Source organism: Sturnus vulgaris, chromosome 2 (assembly GCF_052056855.1).
Source record: "Sturnus vulgaris isolate bStuVul1 chromosome 2, bStuVul1.hap1, whole genome shotgun sequence".
Classification (NCBI taxonomy): domain Eukaryota; kingdom Metazoa; phylum Chordata; class Aves; order Passeriformes; family Sturnidae; genus Sturnus; species Sturnus vulgaris.
Window position 1 is genome coordinate 46,592,953 of NC_142244.1, and position 26,662 is coordinate 46,619,614.

Here is a 26,662-nt window from a genome sequence, read left to right on the forward strand (position 1 = left end):
TAATTTTAGGTAGAGGAGGAATCAGAGAACATGTATTCCATTTTGTTCTGCTTCTGTCAAGATTGTCGTGACAAATAATAATCTAAAACTCTTTTGAGGATTTTTTTTCTGTTTGCTATAACAAAATTTTGTGCCATTTTCTAAAGTGATCGGTCAAATTCACTGCGTTTCAATTTCTCTGTGTTTCCTGAGCTAAGTCTTTAAGAGCTGATTCATGGAGTTGATAAATCTGAAAGTTTAGAATCAATTCCTCCTGATTTCCTTTTCCCTTATTATTCTCTGATGTATAAAATGTTGATACTTGAGACAGTGACAATTTGTATTTCTTTAATTTCACTTTGTTTCCTCTGACAGACCCATCATAGTCAGAGACATATCGGTGCGCAGCTTTTCCCTCTGCTGTGATCTTCTTCAGCATGTGTGCCACACAGCAGTTACATGTTGCAGCGATGCTCTGGAGACCCACCTTCATGTTATTGTGGGAACCCTGATCCCTCTTGCCATGGACCAGTCTCAGGTTCAGGAACAGGTAGTTTTGTGGTGCTGCTTATTCCTTACCTGTTAGTTTTCCTGTTCATGTTCACTGTTCTAAAGGCTCTATCTATACTCATGTTCAATTTCAATTAGTTTTCCCTATGCTTTGGAGATTTATATAAAAACTATTATTTTGGATGTAATACTATGCCTTTAATAAATGCAACTTCACTTTTGGTACTACTGTTTTGCCAAATAGCACATCAAGTAGCTAAGCAACTCCTTGAAAAACTCTCTGGATGATTTAATGGGAAATATGATGAAAACCTTTGGTACAAGATGGTATCTAAAGGACAAAGAGGAAGTGCGTGCAGAGAATAGATGTCAGTAGTTCAGCTATTTATTTAATAAATGATCATTAAAACTAAATGTAGCACATAGATCTTAAAAAGGAAACAGAGCTGTTTCTGTTGTGTGGCAAGCATTGTTTCCCCTCTGGTATTTCTGGTTTTTTATGTGCATCCTGCTGGGAGTGAAAATACAAGAGGATTCAGAGACTTGCAATTAGTAGCTGTAGGTGACAAGACTGTGCCTGTTGCACTTCAGTCCTCCTGTTGCCTTCTGGCTTAATCTGATTCCATTGTACCATCGGCATCTGCATGGTTGCACTGTCCACTGACCCAGCTGAAAACAACCTGGCAGTCTTGTTTCACAGCTTCATGTGCTCAGATTTACAGCATGTCTATGCAAACAGTTGCATATGCACATCTGCAAAGGCCACCTGTCTGGATATCCCTGGGCAGGAACAAAGTGGGGAGGACAGAAATTTCTCTGAATTGGAACTGATGTCAAATGTGAAACCTTCTCATATCATACTTCTTCAGGGATGCCCACCCTCTAGTGATCACTTTTCAGTTTCTTCTTTTTTATTTTTCCTTCTAGCATTGAATGGAGGCTAGTTGATAATTCTCAGCTGATAATTTTCAAGTCTTCATATAAAACCCTCATAATTTAGATTTAAAACACCTCAAAGGTGCTTGGATTGAATATCCAGTTGCAATGATTTTTAAGTAAAGCATGAAAACAATGTTTTTCCAAAGAAAGTATGGTACCTCTTTGACATTTATGCAAGTTGTAGATATGTTGTTATAAAAAATCTGTCAGAGTTCAGTTATTTGGGTAGTAAGGTATGATATATAAGCATTTGTCTAAATTCCAAATTACCAGCACTTTAGTGAGGACAATGAAGTCCTAATAACACCAGAGCTGCTTGGGTGCAGTGTGTTGTTAAATCATTGTGAACATCATAGACATTATATTGGCCAGCATTTGAAATCAACTTCATCAAAAAGACAGAACAAAACTATAGGCTGAAATAGTAAAATCTTTGATATCTGTTTGGGAGGAGGAAGAGCAAAAATGACCCACCATTTTAGAGTATGTCTGTGATTTCCTCAAGCCTCTAAAAGTCTTACGACTTTTAGCAGTGTAAATAAATTACCTTACTAGTTTAATGAAACTTTAAGAAATACAGACTTAATAACCTGAATAAGAAATATGGCTCAGAAATGTTCATCTGTCTTTTGGTTTTCATTTACTTGTATGTTCAGGTCCTAGGCTTGTTGAAGTACCTGGTGATAGATAATAAGGATAATGAAAGCCTGTACCAAGCCATCAAGTGCTTAGATCCTTTTCCTGAATACCCACCTTTTAAAGATTTGCGAGCAACTCAACAGAAAATAAAATACAGTAAAGGACCATATTCTCTTTTGGAGGTAATTACATTTTAAAATACATCTCAGGCATAGTGTTTTGTGTAATGTAAACTTTCCACAGAAGAATAATTTTCTAACTGCAGTTTAAGTTTAAATGTGACATGTGGTTTCTTTTCATTGCATATTTCAGCCACCGAGATACTTGTAGGTGTCCATTTTTACTTTGCATCCACATTGTGAACTTGCTGAGAGCCACTTCTTTACCTGAAGCCTTTAGCTGCATGCTATGTGTACTTAATACAATGCTGTTTTGCAGGAAATTAATCACTTTCTTTCGGTTGGGGTTTGTGATTCACTGCCCTTAACACGGCTTGAAGGACTGTATGATTTACGCAAAAAGTTGGAGCAATATAAAGATCAGATGAAGGATCTCCTGAAAATTTTCCAGGGTACTGATATCTGATTGTGTTTTATTTCTTTTCTACCTGGTTTTAGGTGTTTAGTGATGTACTCTATTCTAATTTGACGTGGACTGTTTTATTTTTTGCATGTTTAACAATGTATCATGTTATAATTTGACATGCAGAGTAGATTGACATTTATGATTCATGCAACATCAAAAATATCCGTAGCAAAGTGCATTATAAATAAATAGATGAGGTGTTACATGTCAGAGAGAATAAAATACCCTTCAAGCTTTTGATATGGGTCATGTATGACTGTGAGTGACCAGGATAATGTAGAAGAATATTGATTTCTGGTTGCTTAATGTGCTTTCATATACACGAATCTCCCTACTGTTTTAAATGAAACGAAGCTTCAATTTATTAAAGGCATGTTAGAAAATAAAACTCTCAGAATAAATAGTAGGATTTAGTGTAGTTGAATTTTGATACATCCCAGGATTGTGTTTCAGCCCTCAGTCCAGATTCAGTTCATTCTTAGTTTAGTTTTCAGATAATTGCGCCAGACCATTTCACTTTTCTCCTCTACATCAAGTTTTCATCAGCTTGTGTGCATGGCAGGAAGATGAAAAGAGATGATGTGATTAATTGTAAACAAGTACAAAGTAAAATTTGGAAAAGAATTGTCATGTCAAATGTAAGGCCACAGTGCAAATGCACTTTGACCCCCACGTCCTGTATATCATTTACAATTTTTGAAATAACTTTCTTTGAACAGAGTTTAGTGAAAGGGAAACAAGCTTCTGTGGAACAACTTCCATCAGAGGAGAGCCTTGTGAGATTGGAAAAGAGATTGAATAGGAATAGATAGAGCAGTATAAACTGATGAATGGAATGATGAATCATAGTTGCCACTTCTATCACAGTACAAAGACAGATTAAATAATCTGGGAGCAGTTATACAAGAGAAACTATGTAATTTCTTCAAAATATATTCATCATTGCACTTACAACTACTTACTATGGAGATTAACAGTATAACTGACCTTAAAAGGAGTTGGACATATTTTATAGAGATTATTAGGTATGAAGATGTACTCATGCAAAACCTGAGAGGTGCTTTCTCTTGCTTTGCTGGAGATGACTGGCAAGCTTGATAGGGCTTTTGCCTTAGAATAAAATTCTGTTAAGCACTTACAAGTATATTATTCTATGTATTCATTTTTCTAAAGATGTTAACAAACATTAAGTCTGATTCCAGGTTTGCACTCCAGTCAGTACTCTTTTTAAAAGTACTGCTTTCTTGGGGTTTTTTTCTTCCTTACACTGACAAATCATCATATTTTTTCCTAGAACATTTTGTATGGAATGTGTATTTTTAAAAAAGACCTCAAGCAGAGAGCAAGTATGTAAGGAAATACTCTTCTTGAGAGTTTGTAATTTGGCGAAGTTAGTTTGGCAACTGAAATCAAATTCCTAGAAATTCCTGGCAGAAAACCTAATTTTGAGTTATTTCTTGGGTTCAGATGTAGAACAGAATGATGACATTAGCTTAAGGGCTGTCAGTGGAGCCACATAGTATGACTTCACTATTTCAAACAGCATTCTTACACCAGCTTATGTTAATACTTCATGTATTTAATGATCATTTTTGCATCAAAACACTGAAAAATAATAGTGTATAGATGCATTCTAGTTTGAGGGATTCTTTGACTTATTCAAATGCACAGACATTTTTCCAAGCCACGATGAATAAGAAAATCAGTAATTTAGTTGATGTACTGTTTTAATACCATCTTGCTTCAACATTAATAATGCATATTGATATTTGTATGTAGAAGACAAGCAATGTTTTCTTCTAATAATACTTCTAAATATACTGTCATGCTTGGGATCTGTTTTTCTTTCTGAATGATAGAAAAGCCAGAAGATTCTGCAGTAGTGAAACTGGTGGTGAGCTTATTGCAGCTGTCCAAGATGGCAGTAAACCACACAGGAGAAAAAGCAGTGCTGGGTAAGTTAATTAGTTCCACAGGCAAATTATGGCTGTCATTGCAAACACCAGACTGAAACTGTGGTTGTTCTCAGTGTTACTTCCCACTGTGCTTCCCACTTCAACACAGCAACACACAGTATGAAGGAAAGAGCAAGGAAATAAATTCGTTTTCTTTCTGATGAATATTTAACATCCCTTGTTAAAAATTCTTTTCAAAGTCAATTTTGTTTTGCTGTATTTTATCTTTTTTCAGTAGTTGTGTGTTTTAATAAAATACTTTTGTCTGGAAAGCAAATGAGGGACACATTTATATGTAAAATGTAGATTAACTCTTTCTGAGTTTGCAGCCTACTGTTTGGGCTCACATAGGCTACTGCTTGTATTTACCATACCCTTTAGGGATTGAAAATGAGTGATTCTAACCTTTTGCTTTTGCCAGTTTCTAGCAGAAGCAAACATAAAATACATACCTGATATAAGCTGGAAAATCCAGAGCCATAGGCACTCCTGGAAATTTGATTAAAAAGCATAACTGTAGTATTTACGAGTCTTAAGATGCAACATTTGTTCACATATAATTTTAATCATAAAGCTCCTTAAGTGATTATTTATAAATGTTTGCTGCTTTTTACCCCATAACAGTCTCAGTTTTAAAAGTAGAGTGAGACCTTGTTTTAGTGTGCATAAGACTACAGAAAGACAATAAAATTACATGCATTTGCAGAGGCTGTTGGAAGTTGCTTGGGAGAAATAGGTCCCATGGATTTCTCCACCACAGCTCTTCAGCGTGCTGAAAATGCACTGGATTCTAGAGCAGCAGACTTACTTGAAGATAGAAAACTTCAGTGTGTCTTCATAATGTTAATTCAAATAAACACTGCTTTGATAGATAATTGGTGAGTACACTTACTTATTTAGTTGACTCAAAAGCAAAATCGGAGCCATTAAGTTCTGTGTTGTTCAGATCATCTCAGAGTAACTCTCTGGAAGTGTTAGAAAGGTTGGACCTGTTAGTGTCCAGCAAGATTATTTACCCAGTCAATCTTAGATGTTTCCTAGAAATTCTAGGAAAATTAATAGTTGGATGTAGATTAGGTAGTAGAATGCAAGCCAGAGAGTCTCCTCTGTGCTGTAGAGGGTAGCAGTGCTGTGGAGTGAATACTCAGGCTTTGGTTTGTAATAAAATATGCAATGGCACCACTGATTGTGGAGTTACTTGTCTTGTGTACTTACAAAGGTGATTTTGATAATCAAATACCTGAATGTAATTAACAATTACAATGTTGTGTATGTTCTTTTTCCAGTATTGATGTTAGAGCTGCTGCTGTTTCCTGTTTGAAAAACATACTAGCCACCAAGTCTGGCAATGAATTTTGGGAAGTTTATAAAAGTAAAGCTGATCCCATGTTAATCTACCTACAACCTTTCAGAACATCTAGGAAAAAGGTGCTTCTGATATACATGGCATATGGAGTAGAGAAAAAAGAAATATGTATCTTTTTTAAAAAGTGAATTTGAAAATATATTTGAGATAGGCTTTGATAAAAGACAAACTTAGTGTCAATATAATTGCAAGTCTGATTGCTTTGTACTTCTGTTTCTTGTTTCTGTTTGACCAGTTGCAGCTTTCCCTTCAGATAGGAAGTGACTAAATTGACATTAGAAAGCTGTGTGCTTTCTGACAGGCAATTTTTTATTTCCTAATCAATAATGTAATACATTCTTTCTCAGCATCTCAGTGTTATTTGATACAAAAAATGGTGGAAAATAAGCCATAAAAAGTACATAATTAACCATAAATCAGACATTTCCTAATTTTCAATCTTTTTATTTGTAAATCAAATGTGATGCCTAATGTGACCTTGTTGATGTCACCAGTAAAATTTTATTTTTAATATTTTTAGATTTCCTTGGAAAACTTTACATTTGCATGAACAAAATTTATGTTGTTAAAATTTATATTGTTAATCAACTGAAGGACCAGTAATAGTTAATATGTTTTAATATGTGTATTGCAGTATGGCTTTTTAAAATGCCATCGAATTTTTTCATTTACAATATGTGTGTTTTCCTTGTAGTTTCTTGAAGTATCTGCTAATGATACAGAAGCTCCTTTAGAAAAATTAGACGACACAAACCTGTGGATTCCTCTGGGAGAAAGTCATGAGACCTGGATCAAGCACCTAACTAGTTCAATACTGGACAGTGGAGGTGTGAAAAATGAAGTTCTCCAGTTAATGAAGCCACTGTGTGAGGTGAGCTAAATCATACATTTGTACTTCTATGTGTGCTGTGATGCACAAAAAATACGATTACTCATCTTGATAGCAAGTAGTAATTTTTGCTATTAAATAATTTAAGGCCTTGTGATCATATATTGCAGATACCCATAAAATATACTCTCAAAATACAGGATTTGAGAGATAATTGCAAACTTTATATGGCTGCTTTTAAGTGAATGCCAGCATATCCCCGTTGAGTAGTTTGCGTGTTCTTTCTCAAGCATTACATGTTTGTTTGGCCAATTGTGAGTTTGGTTGTAACCTGAGAAAGACAAGTAAAAAACATTTCTTTCTTAGCAGCTGCTGTGCATTATCGTTTTCTAGGTGAAAACAGACTTGTGTCAAACTCTGCTTCCATACCTGATTCATGACATCCTTCTTCATGACTCAGATGAATCTTGGCGAAATCTTTTGTCACTTCACATCCAGAAGTTTTTTACAGCCTGTTGCAAATTTGCCTCATCTAATAGATCTACTCCAAATCTTGATTCAGGTAATGCCATAATATTTTTGCTTCAGCTAAAAGAGGAATTCTGGTTGTGAAAAAACTATTTTCTGATATCAAATGTATGATGTGCACTTGTAGGCAGGCAGAATTTAGAAGCTTCTGCCAAACTGATCTTTTTTGATGGAGGTACCAGTAATTTTGAAGCTATTCATTGGTAGCACCCAAGAAGTTTCTTCTAACCTCTTTTCTTACTCATGACTGGGTAATGTTTAGTACTTGCTGAATTTACATGTTATCCAGTGTCAAGCGCTTGCAAGACTGAGTCATAGATTGTCTTTTAAAATGACTGATTGGCAGTTAAATTCCTCTTACTCAAACAAGAGCAATAAAAAGCAGTTTTCACCAGAATTTTCCCCTTGGAGAAGACTAGCCCTTGCTTTAACTACTGCCTAAGATTGATAATGGTCTTCCTATACATTCAGAAGACCTGTTCCATTCCAGCAAAATAAAAGGAAGTTGTAACCAAAAGAATTGCAGCAGTGTATGAGAAAGGCAATAAGTTCATTTTAAAGAAAAGCACCATTTAATCAAACTATTCATGTCCTTTCCAATTAGATTATGAAGTTAGTAGAAATCTGTGTAAAAGGAAAATCTTTGTTGTTAAACAGTGAGAATGGTACATGTACTTTTTTTCAGGAGCTGAAACAAATACAGTAACTTCAGGCTAGGATAGGCTTTTTGTTGGGTTTAGGTTGGATTGGGGGTTTTTTTGTGCAGTAGCTACTGTGCTGTATCTTCTAACTCCCTTCTTCAGTGGCAAATCACCAAAGGAAAGAGTCTGTACATTGTCTTGCAGCCTCTTTACAGGCAAGTCATGCAAGCTTCAGCTTGCTAGACTATAAGAGGAGCCCTTAGTATTGCACTTTTTACTGAGAGTGGTATAAACAACCCTAATGATGCTAGGTGTATTTAAGGTACTTTTTGTGGATGCTGACTGGCCTGGACTGAAAGACCAGAACAGTATTCTTTCACATTTTTGAAAGGTAACAAGCTCTTTATACAACTCACAAATTTATGCTGAGATGTACACAGTGACACAAAATATTCTATGAAAAATATAAAAGGATTTTTCCAAGTTTTATAGACTTGCAGTTAGTTCAATGGTACCAGTGAACAAATGATGCAGGTCCTTTGAAACACTGTGATTTACACATCCACAATCACTTAGTTTGGAGAAGACTTCTGAGATCATTGAGTCCAACCTGTGGCCGAACACCAGCACATCAATGACACCATGGCACTGAGTGCCATGTCCAACCTTTCCTCAAACACCTCCAGGGAAAGTGACTCCACCACCTCCCTGGGCAGCCCATTCCAATATCTAATCACCCTGCCTGTAAAAATTCTTCCCATAAAGAATTCTATGCAAGAGATACTTACTGACACAATAAATACAAATTTAAAAAAAAAATGGAAAGACATTTAGAAGCTTTAAATGGAGGAGTTCTCCAGATGAAAAGCTGACCTGGTAACAGGATAAAAAAAACAAAAAAACAAAAACCAAACATGAAGAGGTACGCAGCTCCCTGTATGAGTGATCATTTACAGATAAACTGGAGGTGCAGTAGCCAACAGAGCAAAGATATGTTAATTCCAAAATTTGAGTCATAGAACATCAGTCTTAGAAGCAAAAAATTAATTATCTGGTGTGAAACTAGCATTTTCTACAAGTAGAAACTGTTGCCCTGTGAAAACAAGGAGAAATCTCTTCCTAGAAGACCTAGATTAATTTCATTCCAATCCACCAGGATCCAAACTTCAAAAAACCAAGCAGTTAGACATGGGAGAATTAAATGCTCCTGAACAGGTTTATTTCTGTTTGTTGAAACACACAAATTGCCCAGGCTTCTATTTTCTTTAGGGGAAATAACTACTTCTGCATCTTACTGTAATGTAGTAGTGATCAAACCTTTGCTTGTGTGTTCCCTATTTCTTGCTTCTTGTAATTGGTAATTCAAAAATGACCAGAGCAAAGAAGAAGTTTTTAATACAATCACAAGAACATGACCTGTAGCCATCTGATTTTTATTTTAATCCAGAAGCAACACTTGGAAACATAGATTCTTTGAAAGTGTGTGCCTATGTGTGGAAAGTAGGGGCTTTTGTGTCACCATACACACTCTAAAATCTGCAATCAAATAATTTAATAAGAAGTATTTCTGTGACTTTGGAATAATGGCGGAAGCCTAATGGGAGAGGTCTGTTACAGAGCTTTTTACAGTGACGTTAGTTCATCTCTGAATTCTGTAAGAAAAAGCAGAATCCATAAACTAATAACACAAAGATAATTTCATAAAATTGTGGTACAAACTGCTGTGATGTCAGTAACATCATGTAAAGAGAAGAAATACATTTTGTGGCAAAGTAGTAATTTAATTTTGGAAATGCAATTCAAGGAAGTTTTTAGTTATTTTCTTGACTGCAAAATAGACCTTTTTATTTTGTAAATGGATACATTATGACAAAAGTTCATTATATTCTTTCCTTTGAAATATACATCCCAGAGCAAGAAACCCATAATTTTAGAAGTTTGGATAAAGTGTCTCGACGAGCCATGCTTGCTGTTGTTGATTACTTGAGAAGACAAAAGAGGTGAATTCAAGCTTTTTAAAACATTGCCTTAATTTAATTGTGACTGGTCAAAGATCTGTTAATGCTGTAGATTAAAGAAAAAGAACATGGTAGAGAAGGTTGCTATTGATTAAAAGAAAAAATATAGTAGTGACCTTGTATTTGTTACAGAAGTGATATGGCTACCCTTAAAGGGTTCTAACTATGCTGAAGGAGTTTTCTAAAACCCTTTTGTGTGATAAACTTCTTGTGGTATGGGTTTTCCAGGGGCTAAGATAAAGCTAGCCTTTGGAAAACTTTGTAGTTAATACTGGATTTATTTTGTTTAATGCTAGAGAAAAAGTCTATTACAGCAGTATTAAAGCCTTTATTTAATCAGATCTGTTTCAGGTACAGTTTTTGACGACAGCTTTTGGCTAGATCTGAATTATCTGGAGGTTGCTATAGCAGCACAGTCTTGTGCTGCTCATTTCACAGCCTTGCTCTACGCAGAAATCTACGCAGACAAGATAAATAGGGACAAGCAGCAGCAAGAAAGGTAGGAGGAGTGCTGTTTCCTGACAGTTGTGGTAAAATGGATCATGTTTTGTGAGTCCCAGCAGTAGTCTGGTTTTACTTTATGAAAAGTCAAGGAAGCTTTAAAAATATTCCATTAGGTGTGCATATGGACATGGAAAATATTTCCAGTCCTTGAATGTGATCCAAGCCTCAAAATAGTGTCATGTTGACTTGTAATCAGAAACTTTTGTTAGTACTGTTGGTTAAATTATAGCCAGAAGTTAATCAAGAGGAGAGAGAAAACCCCAGAGTGATGACCAGAATTTGTATGAATAAGGTTAAATGATCTTTGTAGGAGCTTTCGTCCATGACAGACAATTATCTTTGTTTTCTGGTCTAGCAAGATCAAAATATGGAACTAGTTTACATTTTGGGACAAACCACTGTAAGGTAGTGAAAATATAACAAAAGTTTGGTTGTACACACATACGTTAACTAATTGCTTTTCTTTTTAGAGGAAAGAACACTTCAGGCATTCACAAAAGCAATTTGATTTAATAAAAGATTAGAAATTACAAGGTGTGTGTAGGGGCTTCTCCAGAAAAAACACTTTGATGTTAAAATCCCTTGATGCTGATATTCCCAGCTCAACTGATCACTTCCTCATTCTGATGTAGAGTCCTACTGAATAACTTGGATATATGACATCTTGCATTTATTGTTTGTGTCCCTTATTTCTTGAGTGTTATCTCAGAATTATTTTAGTTCTCTATATGAAATTTCATAGTGAAACATTTCTTTTAGATCTTCTTTTAAAGCAGCTAAGAGTTTGACATTTGAAGAGGAAAGTCAAGGAACACCTATTTCTACTTTGAATGAAAAAAGTAAAGAAGAAACTGGCCTAAGTTTACAGGTACATGTGTGTGCTTCCTAATCTGAATGCAGATCTTCTCGTATAATTCTAATTAACAGTACATTTCATCTGAGCTGAGGTAGATCTAGGTGAATTCAAAAAATGTGTTTTAAAGTTCTCATACTTTAATTCAAAGTGAACTCAGTTCCCTTCCAGACAAATTAAATAGAGTATTTGTTCACCTAAAACACTAACTGGCAAGTTTTAAATCACAGCAAAGCAGGCTTTGTTTCCCAAAAGAACTGACTTCAGGGTGGTAGCTAGCCAAATATTTTTCGGTTTGTTTTGTAACAGATATATATTCATTAAAAATCAGCAAGTGATGTAGAAGTTGTAATTATCAAAACCAGACTAGTATTATCTCCCTCAGGTTTATTTGATATATCAAATCTGATCCAGTAGCCTTGTCTACTCTCTCGTTCTTTCCATAGTTCATTATTCCAGAACTTTGCTTGTGTAATTTTTAAGATGCACTGTTTAGCTGGTGTGTCTGATGCTCATTCAGTACTATTGCCTTTTGCTTTTCAACTAGCCCACTTAAGGCCCAGTTCTGTATCTTTTAAAAATAAATTAGCATTGAAAGTAGTCCTGAAGAGTTTGGTTAGACTGCGTAACTTTTTTTCCCTGTCATGATAGCAGGCTCAGATACTACATAAAGGAAAATAAAGCAGTGATGTTACCTGTAAAAACATTGATAAACTGATAAAACTAACTTGAGCTGGTTCCAGAAAAATAGTTCTTTGTTTTGTGGTGCATGTTCTAGGACCTTCTCATGGACATCTATAGAAGCATTGGAGAACCTGACAGTCTTTATGGCTGTGGTGGAGGAAGAATGTTACAGCCATTGGCACGGTATATTTTATTCATGTTCTTATGTTCTTTTAAGGCATTGCTTTCATTTACTAGTAAGGAACTTCAATTGAAGACTTCTTTTTCACTGACAACAGGATAAGAACATATGAGCATGAAGCAGTATGGGAGAAAGCCCTTGTTACATATGACCTCGAGACAAGCCTCTCTCCATCCACTCGCCAGGCAGGAATAATAGAGGTAATATTATTTTATAAGAGGAAATGAGTGTAAGAAGTGATATTCATCATATTGAGTCATTTGTAGTGAGTCCAAAATTGTTTTAGGATCTCTTTGTTCATTAATTCTAGCCCATTGTCATAGGCATCCAAACTGTGTAATGTAAGACAAGTCAGTATTTGTTCTGAAAACATTAGGGTTCTTAGTCCTCTTATCACTCACCCATAATCCTCATCATGGGTAAGGAATTTTGTGAAATACTTGAAAATAGGTATATTCAACATTATTCCAGATTTTGGCCAGCTCATAAAATGACAGGATATAGAAAGTGATGTAATTGGTTATTTTTGCTATCTTCTTCTTTAAACCTCTCTATTATGAAACCATGTTTTTTTCTGATGCAGTAGATAAAAAGAATTAATGTTATTTTGGACTGTTAAAAATACATTGTCTTTTTAGACTAAAAATGTTTCTATCAGTTCTATAAAAATGTAGCACAGATGTATATGTGTTTCCCTTCATTTAATTTTCCTATGGTACTTTTTATTTCTTACCACAAATTATTTAGTATCACTGTTAAAATTCCGTCGTGTTTGTCCTTGACATATGTTTGGCTTGACATGTAATCTAATTAATTGGTCACAATTATAAAGAAATTATGGCCTTCAAACAGATCGGAGTTATAGGAAATCTTTTCAAATCCTCATCAGGAGAATGAGTTCATTAAGAAGTAAAATTCATTTTGACTTAACACCCAGGAATGATGGAATGGAGAAATGTGAACTGATAATTAATTTGAAGCACAGTGTGAAAATTTATTTCAAAGAATGCACAGTAAAATATTCCTGGAGCTGCAGATATCAATAGTGTGATTGGTAGTCTTATTAAAAAATTTTCATTTTGCATGTAGAGTTTATAAATTGTTATGGTCCTGTCTTTCCTGCAAAGGGTTCTTTGTTTCCAAAAGTAAAACAAAGCCCTTAAAAATACCAGTTCAGTTTAATAAAGTAGAAGGATCAATTCTGAGTAATTTTCTTAATTCCAGGCTTTGCAGAATTTTGGGCTTTGCCACACTCTTTCCATGTACTTAAAAGGACTGGAACATGAAAACACTGAGTGGTGTGCAGAACTCCAGGAAATACGCTACCAGGCAGCATGGAGGAATATGCAGTGGAGCCACATCTCTTCTGTCAAGTAAACCACCTTATCTTTTTGCTAGTTCTTTAAGCAAAAGGCAATAGGGTCAGATCTAACCAAAAAAGACAAGATTAGGATATAGTTTCTGTGAAGCAGGTCACCTAATTTATCTTAATCGTTGAATTGAAAGGTAGTGTTTTTCACCACTTTTTGTTTTCGTGGGAAATTGTACACAGGTGATTCTTCTTTTTGATTGTTCATAATGCTAAACTGAAATTTTCCATTTTGGACTCATATAGTAGTTGTATCTTAAGTATGAGAGAGGGATAGATAGTTTTCAGTATCTAATTTATAAGGAAATAGGGAAAATATCACTCAGTAAGCATGAGAGGTTATCAAGGCCTGGATAAGCAAACACCAGTATTGATTCGTGGCTACTCCCTCATAAGGAGCACCATCCTAGAGAGAGGATACTGCTGGATGCCTGGCAGCACTTACTTGATATGACTGACAGGGATCTAGTGTGAACTCTGTCCCTCCTTAGAGCCACTGCATCATTGCACAATTTAGGAAGAATACAGAATGGACTCACTATGTTTTGGCAAAAGCCAAAAAACCCAAAAAAGCCTCACGTGATGGGATCTTCAGTAATTCCTTCTACATCAGTTTTTAGTAGTCAGGAGAATTTTTCTCCTAAGACTCTTACAGCAGGATGGGGAATGTACTCTTTGTGTGCTTGTTTCTTTTCTCCTGTATGGTCTTAAGATAATTGTTTAGACACACCTGGAGAACTTCACAAACAGCCTGTTGAAGGGCATATGCTATGCCGTGATCAGAACAAACTTCGTATAGGCGAGCTAGATGAATTTATAAAACAGTAAATTAATTTTAAAATGTAAGGCATCACATGATTGTTTTTGTAATGCAAAACAGCAACCTATCAAACTCTAGAAAATGTACAACTGAAAATACTTGTCACAAAGACAAAATTGACTTCTTTATAGAGAAATACAGTTTTCATTTTATTTTATGTTACCTTTTGTTTTATTTGTTAGAGATGAAGCAGGAAGTCCAGGGTACCATGAGTCATTGTATGATGCTCTTCAGTCTTTACGGGATAAGGAATTCTCTGCTTTCCATGACAGTCTTAAAGATGCCAGGTAACAAATTGTATGCAAATACTGTGATTTTAAAGAGAGAGATGGAGACAATGTGTGTGTTTGTAGTCACAGGTCATGTATGAAAGACTATCATGGGCTCAAATAGACCCATGCATAGAATAAAAACTACTTAGAGAGTGCAACTCTAAGTTTTTTAACTTCAGTGTGTCATCTGTGTATATGTAATTGTGTGCTAGTTGAAGATACATTTCCTGAACACATCCCTTACTTTGTGGACCTCTTAAGTGGATTCCAGTGCTGAGTGCTCTTCTTCAGCTGAGCTATCACATAGATTTTGGAGTTTCTACATGCTTGCTGTGTTTTCATTTATTGACAAACTTAATGTTTTTTAATTTTAATGGTAATAAAAAGTAACTCTAGACTGAAGAATTTGGCTATTTAAATTCTCTTCACTGTATGGAAACTGTGTTATGGATATTTGGAATTACTGATATTAAATAAAATAATCTACTATTTTTCTGTTAAATCCATAGAGTGAATGAAGTAGAAGAGCTGTGCAAGGGCAGTCTTGAGTCTGTTTATTCGTTATATCCAACCCTTTGCAGACTACAGCTAATTGGAGAGTTGGAAAATGCAGGTCTACTGTTCTCCAGGTGATTTCTTAAGGTTGTTTCACACCACTTCCTCAGTTTTCAGGATTTTTAGTAATCAAGCATAGCACAGAACTTAACATGACCTCAACAGATTTTATTCATCAACATCTTAAACTTCATATTGAAAATTACAAGAGTTTTAGCTTCACTACATTAAGACAATTTTAGATTCTCTTTTATTTCCAGACTGGCTTAATTCACAGCCTAGTTTGAGTTATTTGATATCATGCCAATATTATGTTTTAAATAATGGTTTTCTTTCCTTTATATTGAGTTCTCTCATACTCCAAGGTAGCAGTAATATCTCCTAGCTTCTGGTTTACTCAAGTAACTGAGACCTAGTTTATTTTCTAAAAATGTTTTCTATTTCTGTAATAACATCCATAGCTTTATTGAAAGCTGTTTCAGTTTGAATCATTTTCTTCATGGACCTCTATTACCATCAGTATTGTTCCTAACTACTTTTTACTCATCCAGAATTTCACTGATATTTAGTGAGAATTAATAACAAGTATATTTTCTTTTGGGAACAATTGCAGATCTGTTACTACTCAACAATTGAATGACGTTTATTTGAAATGGCAGAGACAGTCCCAGCTTCTCAAGGACAGTGACTTCCATTTCCAGGAACCTGTCATGGCTCTGCGCACTGTAATTTTGGAAATCTTGCTTGAAAAGGAGAGTGAAAATACCAAAAGAGAATGTATTAAAGACCTCCTCACCAAACATCTAGTGGAGCTCTCTAGATTGGCAAGAACTGCTAAAAATACTCAGGTAATAAATTTCAGGAAAGATCAGAAACAGACATTTAGGTTTTTTTTAGTTTATAAAAGAACTTCATTTTTTAACAGTATTAATGGTTAACTGTATTCTAAGTTTGTACAATAAATCATTTAATCTGATACTTAAATGATGTAGAATTTATTAATAAATTGTATTTATGGGCATGTTTTTTGAATTTTGTACATAAATATAAGCCACTAAATGACGTAGATAATACAAAAATGACATTTTTAGTGAAGAATGCTCTTCTAGCTCTATTTCTCATTTTGCTGCAGTTTTATCCAACTTTCACTTGCAGCATATGTTGTAGTGCTCCAGAGTAAAACTGCAGAGATAACTTCATCGCATCTCTGTATTTAGTGTGGTCTTCAAAGTTTCATACTCTCAAAACACCATTGCACTGTGGTAAATCTCTTTCAGTGAGCAGCTTACTGGGATGTGCAGTATCAGTGTTTTTTTCAGTTGCTGATGCATTTAAGGTCCAGAGTCAGCCTTGTCTTGTCCTTGGTGTATCTGGATGAGTAGCTCCACAAGAATTCACAGAGTAACAGTATCCTCCAAGGACTTCTACAGAAAATCGTTCCAGCTAAATATAGACCCTGGAAAGGTGTTTAACACTTCACATATGCAAAACTGAATTAAACTTTGATTTCAGGAAGGTTCTAAGTCTTTTTATGAATAGCTGTCTTTGATTTCATGGATTTGCAGAGGCACTTTCCTCAGTTGCCTCTGAAGCTGTTTGGGAGAATGATTTCAGCCAGTTTTGTCTCATGCCTGCCCAGCCACCGTCACTGTGGCATTGAGTGTCCTGCAAGAGCCTCAAGTTTGCTAAAAACATAATTTGCTCCTTGTGCTGTCATAGTGATACTAAGTAGTGAGGATGGTACTTTACCAGTCATCTGTGTGAAGATACAGGCGTGCAAAACAATTAGTGTATGGTGGTACCATCTTAAAAATTATTTTTCTGTGGTCTGTAATAATGTGTGTGATGCATACATTATTACACAGTGATGCACAGACACAGTGTGGTCTGTAATAATGTAATAATAATTGCTAAGCTATAAATCCATTAATTCAGTAGGTCCTGATTATATAATTTCTCTACCTCCAATTTAAAACGTTAAACATAGATACTTTATTTTAGAATTTGTGAGGTTTGATTCCAGTCTACTTTTGTTGCAAATCAGGATTTTCTGCAAGTGTATAGAAAAACAATTCCGTATCTTTGCTGCAAATAAATTCTTAGCATTGGATGGGCAGACTATACTGCACAAATACGGAAAATGGAGACAGAATCTAAACCAAAACTTGCCGTGAGAGACAGATACTTTACTTAAAGAATTGTTCATGATTATTTTTTCAATTTCAGCTTCCGGAAAGAGCTATGTTTCAAATCAAACAACACAATCCAAATGGAAATGGAGTTTCTGAATGGCAACTTGAAGAAGCTCAGGTTTTCTGGGCTAAAAAGGAAGAGAGTCTTGCACTAAATATACTTAAAACGATGATTAAAAAATTAGATGCAGATTGGTTTCAGGTACGTGTTACATAATGTATAAACTTACAGGAATTATATTATTTAAGATCCTAATTCCACTTTCAGAAGTTTTCCTGTAGAAGAAAATTAAAAGCCCATCTGCAGTATTAAATACTAATCTGGTTTGTACTCTCAAAATGTATGAGAGCAAGAAAAACTGTGTTAGCAAATCTTGTTACGGGTTTTCAAGACTGGTGAATGTAAGAATTCATTATTAGTCCACCCTAAACCATGTCCCTAAGCACCACATGTACATGTCTTTAAGCACCACATGTACATGTCTTTCAAATCCTTTTTAAATAGGGATGGTGGTTCCACCACTTACTTGGGCAGCCTGTTCCAATGTTTGACAATCCTTTTAGTGATTAGTATCCAATCTAAACATCCCCTGGTGCAGTTTGAGGCCATATCCTCTTGTGCTACTACTTGTAGCCTGAGAGAACAGACCAAACGCCACCAGGCTACCCCCTCCTTTCAGGCAGCTCTAGAGTGATGAGGTCTCCCCTGAGCCTCCTTTTCTCCAGACCAAACACCCCCAGCTCCCTCAGCTGCTCCTCACAGCACTTGTGCTCCAGACCCTTCCCCAGCTCCGTTCCCTTCTCTGGACACGCTCCAGCCCCTCCATGTCTTTCTTGCAGGGAGGGGCCCAGAACTGAACACAGGATTGGAGCTGTGGCCTCAGCAGTGCCCAGTACAGGGGGACGGTCACTGCCCTGCTCCTGCTGGCCACACCATTGCTGAGCCAGGCCAGGATGCCATTGGCCTTCTTGGCCACCTGGGCACACCCTGCATCATGCTTAGTCACTGCTGACCACCACTCCCAGGCCCTTTTCTGCCAGCAGCTTCCCAGAAACTGCCTGGCGTTGCTGTGACCTGGCACTTACCTTGTTGAACCTCATACAGTTGACCTTGGCCCATCAATCCAGCCATTACAGATCCCTCAGGATCATGGATGTAAAAATGTTGTCTACAAGTACTTGACTAGAACTTTGTGTACCACTGTGGTAAAAATGCCTTTATGTCCATATCTTTACGTTTACCTGTGATAGCGTTCTTTGAGAATTTCTGGAGGATAAGACATTTGCTTTGAATCAATGTATGTTCTTAAAGAATATCACACTTCAGAAAAGCTGGATTATTTTGGGCCAAGTTCTCTGTATATGCCAAGGCAAAGTCAAGAGTTGCTGTTCTTTTGATTTTTGTCATCTCATCAATCAGTTGATGAGGGTCTCCAAAAATTTAGTCCTTCCTTGTATTTACATTGTCCATGTTAGGAGGATTTGTATTTTCACAGCCTATGATGTTCACATAGGTATTTCACAGTCAGTGTTGCCATCTTGGTCACATGGTCTTTAATATGTACCCTATATTAGAAGTATTTTGCAAACTTATCCTCCTCTAAAGTTAAAGCTGAACATCTAGTCTGGAGATAAGTCCTTTGGAAACCTGCTCCATTATCTTCTCAAAATACTTTTAATCAAGTTTCCATGTAGAAGTCTGTCTGAGGAATTTGATGATCACACATGTTTATTGCAGTTTCTGACTGTTATCTATGGAGTTGTCTGTGGTACTTCAGACTAAATGGGGATATTATGCAATACAATTCTGAAAACATGCTGTGGATTTTAAGAAATTATATTACCTTTTGTCATTGGTTTATTCTGCTTTTGATTGTTCAAACTATTAGGTATTTTAAAATGTGCACTCTTCTTTAGCGTTACATTGAATGTGAATGTGATTTAAGGTTATTGACTACTGTATGGAAAATGACTCTAGATGCATTATGTGTAATAGGCCTCAGTGATTGAATTCTGTTCAGGGTTTGAAAGCTTTAGAAATTTCCTGCCTCCTATATAAAATACATTTTTGTTTGATGCCTCCCTCTCTTTAATTTTTTTCCCAAAACTTGCTTTTTCAAAGGTTGAGAAAGATCCTCACCTGAAATTGATGTATACAGAGTGCCTGAGGCTCTGTGGAAGCTGGTTAGCAGAAACATGCTTGGAGAACCCTACAGTCATCATGCAGAAATACTTAGAAAAGGTGCATCCAGTCTTTGAAATGTACAATCTTTGAGATAATACAGTGTTAAAATACAGTGTTAAAATGTCAAGTAGATTTTTCAGTGCAGTCTTTATTTTTCTGTATTGAAAATATTTTTTCTTATATAAATGTAAAGGTTTCACATTGTATTGTGTAACACTGTAACTTTGTTAAATGTTCAGAATATGGCTTTGTAGAAGAAATCACAGTGAAACGTCTTTTATTGGCTTAGAAGTGCAGTGATTACAGCTACTAGTCTAGTTTCCCTTTCCTGTTCCCTATCCCTACTTCTTCCTTCTCAGGACAGGTTATTCACTCACCAGCTTTTCAGTATGGCCATTGTATTTCACAGAACCACAGAATCAATCAGGTTGGAAAACACTGCTGAGATCATTGAGTCCAGCCTGTTGCCCAACACTGCCATGTCAACCAGACCACTGAGTGCCACATCCAGTCTTTCCTTAAACACCTCCAGGGATGGTGACTCCAGCACCTCCCTGGACAGTCCACTCCAGTGTCTGATTACCCTTTCTGTGAAAAAATGCTTCCTAATGTCCAACCTGGGCCCCCCGGTGCAGCTTAAGGTTCAGGTTTTGTCCTACCAGTTGTTACCTGGGAGAAGAGCCTGACCCCCCCACGTGGCTACAGCCTCCTTTCAGAGAGTTGTAGACGGTGATGAGCTCACCCCTGAGATGCTGCAACGTCTTGTTCTAGTGTTTCAAAGTACTGTAATTTTTTTGTTTTAAACTCTTAGCCAGTAATAGAAATGTCTGTATTAATGTTTCTCCACTCTGCATTTCTTTATTTCATGCTGATTTGTGAAACTCAACATAATTGCTTTTCTCTGTTGCTATCTGTATGCTTTCTTCACTCTGATGATTTGAATCCATGACTTTCGTATATAATTTCCTTTACTTTTGGCACTTTTTTGGACTGTCTTCCATTTTTTCACACCATCTTGTGATACAAGGCTGTAAGACTATTTTAAAACTTCATGCCTCGTTACTTTAAACAATAGATAAGTGTGGAAGATTCCTGTATGGCTAGTAAAGCTGGTTCATACAGGATAATCTTTTTTGATTGTTTGCACCAAAACATTTCTCAAAGATTAAATTCACTTAGGAGAAAAATATTCCGCCTGTTATATTTATTTTGTATGCATATTTATTGCATCACAGGCAATATTAAATAATCTATTCAGGCAGATGACCCTGCGTGAGCAGGGAGGGAGTTGAAAAAGATGAGCTCCCCATGTCCCTTCCAGCCTGTTTTTTTGTGATAATAGAGTTTCATCAGGTGTTACACAACACTATTTATCTGATTATTAATCTTACCATTACTGTAATTTCTCCTTTAGGCTGTGGAAATTGCTGCAAGCCACAGTGGAGACAGCAGTGATGAGCTGAAGAAAGGAAAGATGAAGGCTTTCCTCTCCTTGGCTCGTTTCTCTGATAATCAGTACCAGCGAATTGAGAATTACATGAAATCCTCAGAGTTTGAAAATAAGCAGGCACTGCTGAGGAAGGCCAAGGAGGAGGTCGGTCTCATCAGGGAGCGTCGAGTTCAGACCAACAGGTGAGCATTCTGTGGAGACTGGATACTAGGGAGCTGTCACAGGCTCCAGCTCTACTCTCTGGGCAACAGGTGCAGTGTGGGTCACATCTCTACAGCTGCATTTTCCCTTCTCCACAAAGCAGTGGCTAGATCCATAGTGCTTGTTGTGAATGGTTTCTCAACTGTGCCTGGACTTGGTCTGGGCCTGTGATGGACAGCGTGAGCCAAAAGTAAGTCAGGGACACAATGTGGATGATCATGGCCTGGAATTCATGTTTCTTCTCTGGATCTGTTCAGTTTATTTGACAGAAGTGTTACGTAGTGTAAATAAATGAGTTGGGATTTTTCTCTATTGCACATTTAGTGAGAGAGTAGAATTAAATTTAATACAGCATTCTTAAAGGTTTAGTAAGAGCAGTTGCAAGTGAGCAGAAAAGGATTAACTTCAGCTGCTGGAAACTGAAGTCTTTACACAAATGATCTGTACTGGATATTCTTATTTATACCAATGTTGAGATTAAATCAAGAAGGCAGAAGACAGAAAGTTTACTTAGAGCAGTGGGTCTTTGTGAACATACAGCAAGGGAGTAGCTGCCACAATACAGTTTCTTAGTTGTTTATTTTACTGTGCTTGTACATACAGAGCAACTTAAAAAATGTTAAATTAGTAAGTGAGAGACCTAGGGAAGCCTGGCTGTAAGTTCATTAAGAAAAAATGTGTTGTTTAAACATGACATCTGTTCACGTAGATACACAGTGAAAGTTCAGCGAGAACTTGAGCTGGATGAAGGGGCAATACAAGCCCTGACCGAGGATCGTAAACGCTTCTTGTGTAAAGCAGTGGAGAACTACATCAGCTGTTTACTAAGTGGAGAAGAACATGATATGTGGATATTCCGGCTCTGTTCCCTATGGCTTGAAAATTCTGGAGTTGATAGAGTCAATGAAATGATGACGGTATATGTTTGCTCCATTTTTTTCCTAATGCCTTTGACAAATAAATATCCATCTTTCTTCTCCTGTATTTCTAGAAGATGAATTATGTAGCTCCTTAACTTCTCTCAGAAACTTGCTTTTTTCAGTTCACTGCTTATCAATTAGTTTTTCATCAGTGAGACCTGTCGTTCTCAATGCATTTTGATTAGCATTTTAATTTGATGTCTGTATGATTAAACCTATCTCATGTGGTCACCTTGTTCTTCACATACCTTAGAATCTACTTCAACATCCTTAGGTACATTATTCTTGTTCATATTATATATACTTTTAGATGAAAAGCCATAAAAGATAGAATAGAAAGCAGTACTTCTCCTGTGAAGGACTTGCAGCATTTAGGAGACACGGGCCAAGACGATGTGATACTCGCTGAATTGCTGCTTGGTCACGTAGCTGTGATTTTTCTTAATTAAAAAAAAAATACGTTTTATTTTTGCAATTTTTGTTAGGTGTTTAGCACAACTCTCTAACTGAGTTTTCTCTGCTACAGAAAAATGCACAGAAGATCCCTTCATACAAGTTCTTGCCTCTGATGTACCAGCTGGCTGCTCGGATGGGAACTAAGATGATGGGTGGTTTAGGATTTCACGAAGTTCTGAATAATGTAATTTTTGCTTTTCTTATCTAAAGATATCTTGGTGGGCTTGGTAGTGCCTGCTTCTAAACAGTATTCACTTTCCTCTGAGCAGTTACAGCTAAAGAAGTTACATAGGTGATAAGGGTGTATTAAAAATGAGTGATGCCAAATCAGTATGGTGAGGGAAGAGGATTGGGGACTTTTCTCATTCCTTAACTTGAAAAATCAACTTAATTGATTTTCTTGTAGTATTAGAGTAGTTTTATACAGCTATAGAAATCTACCTTGAATGTTTTTTCAGTTATGGGAATGCTTTCCAAGTTATGGGAATGCTTTCCAAGTTATGGGAATGCTTTACCTTTTACTTCATCTTAGGAACCTTAGTAGTTCAAAAGAATTTATAATGTTAATTAAGTATTGTTTTTTCCCTTCCATACTGTTTTCAATAATGGGATCTTTTTCTTTTGTTGGCAGCTAATGTCTCGAATTTCACTGGATCATCCACATCATACTTTGTTTATAATATTAGCTTTGGCTAATGCTAACAAAGATGAACTCCTCACAAAACCAGATGCAATAAGAAGAATTAAGTTAACTAAAAATGCACCGAAAGAGATCTCCCAGCTTGATGTGGTGACTACAAAACTTCTATTCTATTAATCACATTCAATACTTAAATTTTGTTAAAAAATGGAAAAAAACCACCATGTAAAGGCGTATTTTAGTATAGAGCTCATCAGCAGACTTCTGTTAAGAAGCAGTAGGAGGGGAACAGTACTTTTAGTAATTAAACCCCCCCTTTTGTGCATACATAGGTAATTATTATTGAAAGAAATCATTACAGGGTTGAACAAAATACAGTTAACATTTTGTGCCACAAATAACCCTGATTATTGCAGACTCTTGTGGTAAAAGTCCCTGATGTGTCATTCTGTAAAAGGCACTTTAGATGCAAGAAAGTTTTGAGTGGCTTTATTGTTGAAAGCTGATTTGGGTATTTTTTTTTTCTTTCTGTTCCATCTAAGCAATTTGCCTTGTGCAGTATATCTTTTGGTCCTTGATATGTTAAAAGCCATGCTGATAAGCAATACTGAAGTGTGGTTTCATGTTAATGTTGTTGTTGCTTAATTTTTGTTTAATCTGTCTTTGGAATCATCCCCCATCTAAAGTATTGCCCCTTCTTTTCCCCATCATTGTAGGCCTGACATGGTTGGTTGTCATTGTCCTCTTATCCCCCCACACTGATACATTTTTTCACCACATTTTCAGGTGGCTTATTTTTTTTGCTTTTCTTTCACATTTGTAGTTCTTTAGTGATTCCCTCCTTAGGAGTGGGATTATGCTAAACTAAGTCTCTCAGAGCCAGGCACAGAAGGAATGCATGGACAGGTTTCTGTCTTTTGCATACAAGATTTTTTTTCTTCAGCAGGGGTGCAATAACAGAAACAGGCAGATGGTTGAAGAACATCTAAAAACTTGCCTGTCCTTTTTTCTGAAGAATTTTTGCATGTCTTTTGTACTTTGTCTGGACAGGTTTGCTCCCTCTCCATCACCAATAATATTTTACATTACTCATTATCTCAGATTAGACAGCACAGAATTTTTTCTTATGATTATTTCAGGTCATGTCACAAAGGGCTGTCCATTGCTGCAGTTTGCTCTGTTTTCATAGGACATATCTCAATTGTACTTAATTGACTGCATGTCATGATGCATCTTTAATATTAAAAATTGTAGTTTACAAGATCTGATGTTTGTTTTCCATTGGGGTTTTTTAGGACAGAATGGAAGCTGCTAGAACTATAATGAATATCGTGAGGAAAAGAAGACCTGCTATGGTTAGGGACATCGAAGCACTTTGTGATGCTTACATCACATTAGCAAATTTAGATTCTACTCCATGGAAATCTCAAAAAAGTAAGTCTTGGGAAAACTATTTTTGTTTCAATAATGAAGATAGCTTTTATTTTTGCAGATTAAAAAGTGTATTTCTAAATAATGATATTCAGTTAAAAGGTACTTTAATTTAGATAAAAGAGTATACATTAGCATCTTGTGCTATTTTTGATAGACATAAAATGAAGTTTGAATTAAAAGTCATAGTAATTACATGCACTGTAGGGCTCAGACCCTTAGTATGAAACTCCAAAATCACCAGTTGTCCTTTGGTCATCTTTATCAGCTCAGTAAAAGTATGCAGTGAGGTTTTGGGTCCCAAAGGCAATGTAAGATGGATTTTGTCAATTCAGGTGTATTTTTATAGCTCTGAATTTAAAAATATTAATTCCTCTTAATTACAGACGGAATAAGGATTCCAGCTGACCAGCCAATTATTAAACTGAAAAACTTGGAGGATGTTGCTGTTCCTACCATGGAAATTAAGGTGACTGAATTTGAAAAAATATACACTATGATACCATCATCAGAGAATCATAGAATCATCTTTAAGCTTTTGTAATGGCAGTCATCTCTTCATCCAATTCCCATGGTTTTTACAGGTGCACCTGTGGGGATACTTTCTTGGCAGGTGGGAAGCACAGGGTGAGATGGTTTCCTTAGAAAACCTTGATCCCAAGTGTTATGTGTGCTGGAAAATAGTTTATTGTACAAAGACAGCTTTGCCACTGTTACCTCTGAGTAGTCTCTCATTATCAAAAGGTGATATCATAGTGAACTACTTGATGCACACGGGAGATTTGGAAGTGTGAATCTCCCAAATCCCAAATGTGTGTTGTAGGTGCTAGCTCAGTTTCAGGGGGGCACTGAATGTCACAAAAGGTGTGAGAATCAATAGACTTGCATCTTCTGCTTTTACCATTCAGTAATGGAGAATGATCCATTCCCACTAGAATAAGCAGTTGACTGGATGGGTGCATAGGCACTCATCTCTTGATGCCACATGCTCCACCTGGGAAACTCTGCAGTTTGCAACTTTCAGGAGTTGCTTTTGGGGCCAGCACCTAAATTTAAATGTTGCAAAGCCAGAATTCCTTGTGTTGAAATCCCTCAGGTTATGTCTATAAAGCTGAATAAGTAAGGGAATGCTTTAAGGTGTTTGACTTCAGAGGCCAGAAGTTGCCACCCATGCTAAATAACATCTGTTAGTAGTGCTCCGGTTGGCCCTAGGTGTTGCTCCTTTGTACAGCTGGATCCTTCTTTTCTTTGCCTTTCTCCTCCGGTACGGACTGGCTGAGATGGCTGCAGGTCTGTGATGCAGCCTCCTGGGGCAGTATTGCTCTGGGGCAGGAGGATACAGGGAGTGGCTGAGGTACAGATCCTGTACCCTGCAGCAGGTTTGGGATTGTAGATTGGATCCATTTGCAGCCTAGTCTAAGCCTAATGCTCCCCAGCCATATGTGAGCAGTTTCTTGGGACAGTGCTAGCTGGGACAGGCTAACATTGTGTCACAGCTTGTTTAGTGCAAGCCTGCAGTACCACGTCCCCTCTACCAGTGAGGTGAACAAGGAGGAATAAAAACAAAATCCTTTGCTCAGCATATTTTCATGGCCTTTGTGGTATTATCCTTGTAGGTGATGGAGTGCTCATATTAATATTTAGCATATAGTTTGCAAACAACTTATTAGTGCTTTGTCTGAGTGAAATGGAGGTAATATTTACATTCATTTTAAATATATTTTTAATTTCAGGTGGATCCCACAGGACAATATGAAAATTTGGTCACAATAAGTTCTTTCAAGCAAGAATTTCGTTTAGCAGGAGGCATGAATCTGCCTAAAATAATAGATTGTGTAGGATCAGATGGTAAAGAAAGGAGGCAGCTGGTTAAGGTGGGTTCTGTCAGTTGTAATGACATCTCAGAGACTTGGCATGCTAGAGTTTTTTTTTTAAATTCTCCTGTCAGTTTTCTCATGTA

At 36.5% G+C, this 26,662-nt stretch overlaps 1 protein-coding gene across 3 annotated transcripts in view; it reads left to right on the forward strand.

Annotated features, from left to right (window-relative positions):
• Positions 1-26,662, forward strand: part of ATM (ATM serine/threonine kinase) — a 56,313-nt gene that overhangs the window by 21,734 nt on the left and 7,917 nt on the right. For 2 of the 3 annotated variants that reach the window (XM_088159440.1, XM_014877599.2), the window contains exons 30-55: positions 355-529; positions 2,085-2,249; positions 2,506-2,638; positions 4,512-4,607; positions 5,314-5,485; positions 5,894-6,035; positions 6,668-6,844; positions 7,196-7,364; positions 9,884-9,971; positions 10,330-10,488; positions 11,253-11,361; positions 12,125-12,213; positions 12,309-12,411; positions 13,436-13,584; positions 14,583-14,687; positions 15,182-15,301; positions 15,841-16,075; positions 17,454-17,621; positions 19,542-19,661; positions 21,019-21,236; positions 21,965-22,172; positions 22,702-22,815; positions 23,263-23,421; positions 24,567-24,705; positions 25,089-25,171; positions 26,436-26,576. In XM_088159440.1, the coding sequence (XP_088015566.1) occupies positions 355-529; positions 2,085-2,249; positions 2,506-2,638; positions 4,512-4,607; positions 5,314-5,485; positions 5,894-6,035; positions 6,668-6,844; positions 7,196-7,364; positions 9,884-9,971; positions 10,330-10,488; positions 11,253-11,361; positions 12,125-12,213; positions 12,309-12,411; positions 13,436-13,584; positions 14,583-14,687; positions 15,182-15,301; positions 15,841-16,075; positions 17,454-17,621; positions 19,542-19,661; positions 21,019-21,236; positions 21,965-22,172; positions 22,702-22,815; positions 23,263-23,421; positions 24,567-24,705; positions 25,089-25,171; positions 26,436-26,576 (3,736 nt within the window). Of the gene's footprint in view, positions 1-354; positions 530-2,084; positions 2,250-2,505; positions 2,639-4,511; positions 4,608-5,313; positions 5,486-5,893; positions 6,036-6,667; positions 6,845-7,195; positions 7,365-9,883; positions 9,972-10,329; positions 10,489-11,252; positions 11,362-12,124; positions 12,214-12,308; positions 12,412-13,435; positions 13,585-14,582; positions 14,688-15,181; positions 15,302-15,840; positions 16,076-17,453; positions 17,622-19,541; positions 19,662-21,018; positions 21,237-21,964; positions 22,173-22,701; positions 22,816-23,262; positions 23,422-24,566; positions 24,706-25,088; positions 25,172-26,435; positions 26,660-26,662 lie in introns of all 3 variants that reach the window. The other variant, XR_015801352.1, reaches the window with a different exon arrangement.